The sequence below is a fragment of the Indicator indicator genome, chromosome 34, assembly GCF_027791375.1.
Source record: "Indicator indicator isolate 239-I01 chromosome 34, UM_Iind_1.1, whole genome shotgun sequence".
NCBI classification, from domain to species: domain Eukaryota; kingdom Metazoa; phylum Chordata; class Aves; order Piciformes; family Indicatoridae; genus Indicator; species Indicator indicator.
In genome coordinates, this window is record NC_072043.1 from 72,375 (window position 1) to 81,673 (window position 9,299).

At 49.1% G+C, this 9,299-nt stretch overlaps 2 protein-coding genes across 2 annotated transcripts; both read left to right on the forward strand.

The window, feature by feature from the left end:
- The first annotated feature begins 1,184 nt into the window (after positions 1-1,184).
- DPAGT1 (dolichyl-phosphate N-acetylglucosaminephosphotransferase 1) lies at positions 1,185-6,312 on the forward strand. Its single transcript, XM_054395633.1, has 9 exons — positions 1,185-1,339; positions 1,438-1,558; positions 1,644-1,857; positions 2,402-2,548; positions 2,665-2,749; positions 3,179-3,367; positions 3,989-4,076; positions 4,424-4,579; positions 5,752-6,312. Exons 1-9 carry the CDS (start codon positions 1,185-1,187, stop codon positions 5,815-5,817), a joined length of 1,221 nt encoding a protein of 406 aa, XP_054251608.1. The 3' UTR covers positions 5,818-6,312.
- Positions 6,313-7,934: 1,622 nt separating this feature from the next.
- On the forward strand, positions 7,935-8,363 carry LOC128977916 (histone H2A). Its single transcript, XM_054395619.1, has one exon. The coding sequence runs from the start codon at positions 7,935-7,937 to the stop codon at positions 8,361-8,363; it is 429 nt and encodes a 142-aa protein (XP_054251594.1).
- Positions 8,364-9,299: the final 936 nt, after the last annotated feature.

Below are 9,299 nucleotides of genomic sequence, written 5' to 3' on the forward strand. Positions count from 1 at the left end.
GAGTTTGACTACCTCCTGTCACAACTGCAGGTGGACGCATGTTAGAGCTGGGGGAGGGTCTCTGGCCAACCCTCCGACCCCAGTCTGCATTGAGGTTTCCTCCTTAGCAGCGACATGTGCCGGCCACAACGTTTATTTAAGGTTCGGTTAAAGTTCACAAAGTCATGTCTGCAGTGATTTGAAGGGGCAGCAGAGCAGAGGTGGCCTCTCTCAACAGAGCAACAGTTCTTTAGGCAGCACAGAAACAACCATCAGAAACCATCTCGAGTCATAACATCAAACAGCTGCAGGGAAGGGGAAAGCGCTTCTCACTGCTACCGCACTTTCTCTTGCTTCCCTCTTCTGCTCATTGACTCACGCCTAAATGCAACATCTACGAAGAACAGAAAGTCTGCCTCTCCTGCCTTCCCCCTCATCTGCCGCTCCCGCTGAAATAACCCCCCGCGAGGGCAACAGCTGTTACAGCTTTTCTGGCAATTGAAGATCTCGAGGGAGACATTTTATTGTGTTTTTTTCTGACATTTGACGAAACACGCCGGACAAGGAAACCACGCGCTGCTCCGTTTCCTTCTCTCGCGCATCGCGCCAGCGTTTAACGCGGGAGCACCGCCCCGCATACCGCGGCTGCCTGCCCCGGCCGCGAGCGCTGCCGGTAACAGCGCTACCCGAGGGTCGCCAGCAGCCGGCCGCGAGCGCCGCTTCCTAGAGCCGGACAAAACGCGACTCCGGCTGCTGGAAAGCAAGCAGCGCGGAAGTATGTGAATATCTGGCTGCTCACCGCTCCTTACCGGCGCTCCGACGGGTGGGAGGGGGAAGGGGAAGTGACATAACTGGGGGCGGGGCGGGGAGTGCGAAGGCGGCCATGGCGGTTACGGGCACTGCGGGGTGGAGGCGAGTGGGGCTACCTGCGGGCCGGGGCAAGCGCTGCTTCACGCGTAGGACTCGGCTTCGGGGATCTATGCTGACTTCAGCGTGGAGGGTAGGTGGAATCGATACCAGCCCCCGTCCCTGTTCCGGCCGGCGCCCGAGCACAGCCCCGCGCTGGTAGATGGCTCATGCCAGCGCCAAAGATGGCGCTGCCTTGGCCCATAGGCCGGAGGGAGCCAGCGCATCCGGCGCCTGCTCTCTAGCTGCGTGCCTGGCCCCGTTCTGTGCCCTTGGCAGGGGCAGCGCCCGCCGTGGCCATGGCGGCTTGGCCCATCGCACCCCTCCTCATCAACCTCGGTGGGTCGCTGCTGGGCTTCCTAGGCACGCTCACACTGATCCCAGCCTTCAGGGACCACTTCCTCGCCGCGCGGCTCTTCGGCGAAGACCTCAACAAGGAATCGCGGCGGCCCGTGTGAGTAGCGTTGCCGTGTCGAACTGTGGACCACAGGGCCAGACCGGCACTGGCCCCGGGACCAGCCGGGCTGACTCCCCGCCTTACCTTCCTTCCAGCCCCGAAGCACAGGGCGTGATCAGCGGGGCTATGTTCCTGATCATCCTCTTCTGCTTCATTCCTGTGCCCTTCTTGAGGTGCTTCGTAGAAGAGCAGTGCATGGCCTTTCCTCACGACAAGGTGAGGCATGTCAGGTGCTGGGAGCATGGAGGGCACAGACAGGGACCGGTCACCGGTAATCAGGGTCGTGTTCTCTCTCCTGCAGTTCGTGGAGCTCATCGGTGCGCTTCTTGCCATCTGCTGCATGATTTTCCTGGGCTTTGCAGATGACGTTCTGAACTTGCGCTGGCGCCACAAGCTCCTTCTTCCTACCATGGCTTCCCTCCCACTGCTCATGGTTTACTTCACCAACTTTGGGAACACGACCATCGTGGTGCCTAAACCCTTTCGGGTGCTGCTGGGCATGCACTTGGACCTGGGTAAATTATGAAAACCAGAAACCATCTTCCAAGTGGCAGTCACTGGGCAGAAGGGGTCACCTGACAGCACTCTGTGCTGCAGTGAGAACACACAAGGGATTTGCTTAAATAACTAGTGAGAGGACACAGATCCACCTGCTAAATATTAGGCTGGAAAGAACATCTAGAAACCCAGCATGTATTCAACCATGCATAGATAGGCAGCAATCCTTTTTCCAGGATTCTGGCAATACAGCTGAGTGCCAGGTGCACATTGCGCTCAGCTGCCAACATCAGAACGACTGAAGGACAGAAAGCAGAGCATTACAGGCTGCTGCCGTGTTGCAGTGCTTTCCTATAGTCACTGTGCTGTACGTATGTGTACGTGTGGCAGCTGATTCACAGGAGAGGGAGTAATTTTTTAGTAAACTACTCCTATCAAAACTCTCTGAAATCACTAGGTAATGAATTGTTGTACAAAGCAGGAAGCAAGAGCTTTGGTGAATTACTCCATGGCCTACTTCACCTATGAATATTAAAGCACCTGGCTGGCTCTGATCTGCAGGTATCCTCTACTACGTGTACATGGGCATGCTAGCAGTGTTCTGCACAAACGCCATCAACATTCTTGCTGGAATTAATGGAATTGAAGCAGGGCAGTCTCTGGTGATAGCTGCTTCCATTATCATATTCAACCTTGTAGAGTTAAATGGTAAGGAAAATAGCAAATGTTTGCAGGTGCAAAAAGCTAAGAGATATTAAATCCTAGATTTCAATATCTGGTATTACTGTCTCAAATGCTTTTTTGTTTTTTTTTTTCTTTTATAGGGGATTATCAAGATGATCACATTTTCTCTCTCTACTTCATGATTCCTTTTTTTTTTACCACGCTGGGGCTGTTTTACCACAACTGGTAAGAGAATGGACTTTCAGAGTTTCTTGGGAAACATCTTTTCCCTTTACTTTCTCCATTTTCAAACAAACTGAACCACTTAGTGACACACACATGGCATGCCAGAACATTGACAGGCTTCTTGCCAGACTCAAGAGCACAAAGCAGTGATGTGCTTTTAGCTTTTCTTGTTAGAAAACAATGGTGATGGCTCAGTAGAATGCACAGAATATCTTCTTCCCATCTTGCTGGCTGGTTTTCATACCATATTCTCAGCTAGCCAGGCTATGGGTCACAGTCCCACAGTTCTTAGCATAAATAACTGCAGTATTGGTTTGATTGCAGATCTGCCTGCCACATGGGAATACATTCACTGGTTTTAAAGTAATTTGCATGGCAACAGCAGTCATGACAGAATCGTGACATGTTTTTCTGCTTTGTGGATTGCAGGTACCCATCTCAAGTGTTTGTTGGGGACACCTTCTGCTACTTTGCCGGCATGACCTTCGCTGTGGTGGGTATCTTGGGGCACTTCAGCAAAACAATGCTGCTTTTTTTCATCCCGCAAGTGCTCAACTTCCTCTACTCGCTGCCTCAACTATTCCACGTCATTCCTTGTCCCCGTCACCGGCTGCCAAGGTAATGTGCCCAGGGGACCTATAATGGTACCACAGATTGTACCTTTTACTTCCAGCACCAGCTGAGAAATGTGGTAGTAGATGCTCTTTTTACAGGTATAAGTTAGCTGGCTTACTCTGCCAGCTACAGTCAAGACATATAGTAGGCTTCTCAAAATAGTTAACTTCTCTGACCACCTCATGCCCCCAGATACAGAAAAGTGATTTTTTTTTTTTTAACAGTGTTAAAGAATGATTGGTACCAACTACAGGACTGAGAGAAACTGATACAGGCTGCTTTTAATGCTATTGTAGTGGCATCTGCTAAGATTTCATAGTAGCAAGTATGTGGCACCTGCCTATCAGCAGTTGTCTCTGCAGATGTTGGATCTTTCTATTTTTAAAATCATATGGCTATATCCATGTATTGCAGCTACAGTGGTGGGGAAGCTGCTGACTGTGCCCAGTCTGAGGCACTAGGTAGCAGCAGCAGCAGCTGATAAGTATATTGGATTATTTCTGCTTTTGTCCACCACTAGATTTCTTTCTCAACTCATCAGATAGGAATCTAAGTCAGTTTACATAGACATCTTTCTGTGTCCTTGCTCTATCATCTGGACTAAAATTTTACTGTTTCTTTTAGGCTGAATCCTAGTACAGGAAAGCTGGAGATGAGCTACTCCAAATTCAAAACTAAGAGCCTCTCTGCCCTGGGAACAAATATTCTAAAGGTAATATCCAGAAAACATTCAAAATCCAGATGCATTTTGAGGAGGTGATCAAATGCAAGAGGAACAGGATGGGAGCAAATGCAGAACTTCTGGGTTCAGTAGTTATTTACTGGCTCTAATCCAGAAGTTTTAAAATACTCTGCTTAGTCTGTCACTATACTTCATGGTCACTCAATTGCGTAAATAATTAGTCCTTCAGAGTAACTACACGTAGTGGTGTCTCAGGGACCCTCATAAGCCTGTCTTCTTGCGTTAGCAAGTGCACAAGGCAGGCTTCAGGGACAGTAGAGCAAAGGGATCCTGACTAAAACCAGTGGTAAAATAGAGTGCAATATTTCTTTCCTCAGGCAGTCAAGATCTTGCACATAGTGGATGTGAGGAGTGGAACATATGAAGATGGTGAATACACAGAATGCAGTAACATGACACTTATTAACTTCATTATAAAGCTGATTGGACCCACTCAGGAGCGAAATCTCACTCTACTCTTGCTACTCATTCAGGTCAGACAATGGTTCCTCCAGCAGAAGGATGTACTCTGCAAAAGAAACTGATCCAAATCAGTCTAAAGAGTTTCAAGGGGAAAAGGGGGGAGTAAAGGGTCACATTCTTCACACAAGCTGAGCCGTGGAACTTGAGAATAAGAGGTTCACACAACTCCAGGAGGAAACAGATTGCTCCTCATTCCCACCCCTTTCATTGAGAGCTAATAAATGCAGTATCCTTAGGTGAGCTTGAAAATATTCCCAAGGCACAAATTGTTGGATGCTAGAAAAACAGTGCTTTGTCACTCTAACCAAACACAGCCGTCTTCCCCGATACAGCCTTTTTCCTTGTTTGTTTTTTTTTTCTTTTTCAATCATGCCAGGTAACTTAGTCCTGGAGTTATCTTTAGCTGGTGGACTTGCGTAAGCATGGCACTCATCTCGGCAGTGTCTGGAATCTGAGCAGAGCACAGTAGAGTTTTGAAGTAACTGAGAGTGCATAGATACTGCACCTCAGATACTGCCACTGCCTCTATTAAGCATGTGACCTCTCACACATAAGATAGTGGGAATGGCGGTTTTTTTGAAAAGCCTGCATTGCTTAGCTGCCCGCAATACAACTATTTTTCTTATCCTCAGATTAAAGATAAGAGATTCTTACAAGGAAAGAGAAGGGACACTTAGCTAAATTCCCATTTGAGAGAAAGAACTTTCAACAAACCAAGCTGCAGACCAGACAGGGCTTAGGCAAACTACATTGGAGATAGGAGAGAATGAGCAGTACGCACCACTTGATCTTGAGCCCAGACACAGCAAAAAAAGTCTTGGCAGTGCCCTCTTGGAAGGATGCTGAATTGTAGCTTTGACATGAGGTATTTTCCATTACAAACCATACGCTGCATGGAAGGAAAGAGTTGTTCCAAACCAGTCATCTCATCCACTTGCTCTCACAGTGTGACTGCACAGAAACATGTAGAAGTCCCCTGTGGATAGCTATGATTCTCAGAGATGAGAACCAAGTTTTTGGGCCAGCTCTCTCCTTTTGATCTTTCTATACTTAAAAAAGTCTGCAAGTGTTTTTTAGTGAAGTGAGGCATGGTGGAAAGCCTAGCAGATCCATCTGGAAAGGAGAAACCTGCTAGCCTGTAAACTATTTAACACTATGTTTCTGTTGTCTGATTTTTATTCAGGTCCTGGGCAGCATGATTGCGTTTTCAATCCGGTACCAACTAGTGCGCTTGTTCTATGATGTCTGACCGGTCTGGTGCAGGCAGAAGAGTTGTACCTGCCAGTTGCTGACAGAATGGTTCAACTGATTGTAGACTGGACCACCAAGAACCTCAGGATACCTGTCAAAATAGAAGCAACTACTTTGGGTCTGCCAGATGACTGTAGTCATCTTTCTGGTTTTGGTGCACACATGGCTTTTCTCTGATTCTTCCAACAGAAAAGATTCACTGCTACTCAGGCATTGTCATTGCTGGGAATAACTTTCAGAGAGGAAGTAAGTGACCAAAATGTTTACTCACAGCATTTAGGGCAACTGGGAAAGATGAAATCTCTATACATCTAGCAAGCATGTTACTGTTTCCTGAGAGAGAAAACAGGAGCTTGAATTTGTATGAGCCTCTGTACCATAGAGGAACAAGTAAATCGGAATGCTGTCCTGACTTTTCCAGTCCTTACGCCGGTCCATGGACACAGAATGACATGTTATAAAACCCTGCCCAAAACTCATAGCACTCTGAGAATAAAATAATTTGTGGTACCTTTTCCCCTTCAGTGCTTTGCCTCAGGAGTACTGGCATGCAGTACAACTAGGTTTCAAAATATGTCTCTCTGGCTTTCTACCCTGCCAAGGGGCTGATCCTTTCCACAGTAGACTTCTTCTGCTTTCACATCTACCAGGAATATTTCCACCAAGGGCATTTATATCTGAACATCTTTATCCTCTGCAGGATAAAGAAAAAACCTCACAGAAAAACACCTAATAGGCATTGGAGTAAGTACCAGGTTGAAGAATCTTATGCGAGATTAATGGGTGTGAAAAGCAAAATGATGCAACAGCAAAGACTGCAATGCCAAGGGAGGTGACAGTAGAAGTTGATGAGTCCAGTACCTTAATAAAGGCAATGCTGCTGCACCCAAATCTGGCAAATAGAGAGGCTGGGAATGTATCCAAATAGGCAAAAATCACAGAACTGTCAGGGTTGGAAGGGACCTCAAAGATGATCCACTTCCAACCCCCTTGCCATGGGCAGGGACACCTCATGATAGATCAGGTTACTCAGAACCCCATCCAGCTTCGCCTTTAAAACCTCCAGGGTTGGGGCTTCTGCCACCTCCGTGGGCAACCTGTTCCAGTGTCTCACCACCCTTAGGGTGAAGACCTTCTTCCTACCATCCAATCTGAATCTACTCACTTCCAGTTATGTTCCATGCACATGTCCATCAATGCTTCTCAACACCAAATAATACACAGCACTCAAACATGAATAGCACAAGCAGCCAATCTTCCTCCTCTCCCACTGATCAGGTTGGAAGTTTGGTAATAGAGTATATTCATGCAAATATAAATGGGTACATGCACACAAACTTTATGAATCTGTTCAGTAACGGATCTTAAGTACTCTGCAATAACTAGCTGCTGGATTTTCTCGCACCAAGGCATCTGAACACCTGAGGTACACAACACTACTCTTAGTCAAGGCTTCTTACATAGAGCGAGAAATACATGTTATCTGATGCAAACATATGACCTTCCAGCAGCCCAATCTCACGACACCTACTGTTTTCTCCAGTAAACTGGATTAGACCTACCTCCAATAAGCAACCTGCCAACCCCAATCTCTCCCATCGCTCGTCCTGGATACATGGCTCCAAAGCTTGTTACCCTACTCACTTGTTAGTCTGGATCATTCACTTGTGATTACACACACATTGGCACTCCACTTTAGCCCCAGTCCCACTCTGCACATACAGGAGAGTCCGCCACCAGGCACGTCCCACTACGGGACCCAGCGGAGGCGGTCCGAGCTGCGGTAGCTCTGTGCGAACTCACGCGCACCCTCCCCAGCTCCGGCGGAGGCCAGCACCAACTGCCTCCACAGTATGAATTTGGCGCCTTACCCTCTTATTGGCCGGTCTCCGTCGCCAATAGAGGAGGAATAAGCATCGTGGTGTCCCACAGACGACCAGTCAGCAAAACGTTTCTTCCGGAAGTCGCACCAATAGGGAAGCGCGGTGGCGCTGGCCAATAAACTGAACCCTACTTCACAGAAGGCTATAAAAAGGCTGGTGCAGGGGCGCTCGCCTCATTTCGCCACAGAGCACTGGGCGGTAGGAGACGGTGTGCATATCGGAGTGAGGCGCCATGTCTGGCCGGGGCAAGAGCGGCGGTAAGGCCCGAGCTAAGGCTAAGTCTCGCTCGTCCCGTGCTGGGCTGCAGTTCCCGGTCGGGCGCGTTCACCGGCTGCTGCGGCGCGGGCACTACGCGGAGCGGGTGGGGGCCGGCGCGCCCGTCTACCTGGCGGCTGTCCTGGAGTACCTGACAGCCGAGATCCTCGAGCTGGCGGGCAACGCGGCGCGCGACAATAAGAAGACGCGTATCATCCCTCGCCACTTGCAGCTGGCAGTACGCAACGACGAGGAGCTCAACAAGCTGCTGGGCGGCGTGACCATCGCGCAGGGCGGCGTGCTGCCCAATATCCAGGCCGTGTTGCTGCCTAAGAAGACCGGCGGCGGCGTGGGCTCCACCAAGGCCGGCAAGAAAGGCAGCGGACAGCAGTCGCAGGAGTACTAGGCCGTCCAGTCGCCCCCCGGCGCCACACAAAGGCCCTTTTCAGGGCCACCCATATTGCTCACCGGGAGAGCTGCTATCCGCGGGAGGGGGGACGGTGGGTGGGGGGAAGGGTGCGCGGCTCTGTCGTGCCTGGAGGTGGTGCTGGGCCCGGCCAGGCGGAGCCGGCGGCAGGCTGCCTGCTTGGGCGCAGGGCGGCGCGCCAGCGCTGGCGTCTGCAGCGGAGGCAAGAAACTAGCCAGCTCAGGTCTCGTCAGCGAAACTAAGCAGAAGAGTTGCTCTGTAAAGACTTTGCTACCCTGGGGTGCTCATAATTTAACTGTATCACCTGTTACACACATTCAGTGGGCCATTGCATAGAGAATAAACATTTCATTTCTAAAATGGGACCCCAGCAAGTTTCTACAAGGCACTGCAACACATGAGCCCTGCTGAGAGGATGGATGATGATCCAGTAATGAGTTCAAGAAGCCACAGTAAAAGGAAGGGATTAACTATAGGGACTGCCTTTTCAGCTTCCTATCAGCTGGTTAATATAGATGAACAACTTGGATTGTCCTTGGACAAGGGAAACTAGATCAGCTGTCCCCTTCCTAATTTACTAGAGATCACTTGACAAATCTCTGTCTGGACATTGCAAACTTCATTTCTTATCTTAGCTGAGACCCATGATCAACATGGCATCTCTGCTACTTCGCTATAAGAAACTCAGTCTTACAAATCTAATAGCAGTCTTCCTCCTCAATGTTCTGATGAGCGAACAGGGCCAAATAATGTTAATGACTGCTGTCAACAGAGTACAGCACTTTAGTAGCACCACAGATGAGCCTCTGATAATCTAAGAAGTGCCCTGTTCTTAAATGAAATACAACAGTTACAGGTTTGGGTTGGGTTGGTTTTTTTTTTACTTGAAGTCCCTAGCTACAAAAAATTGTTGAA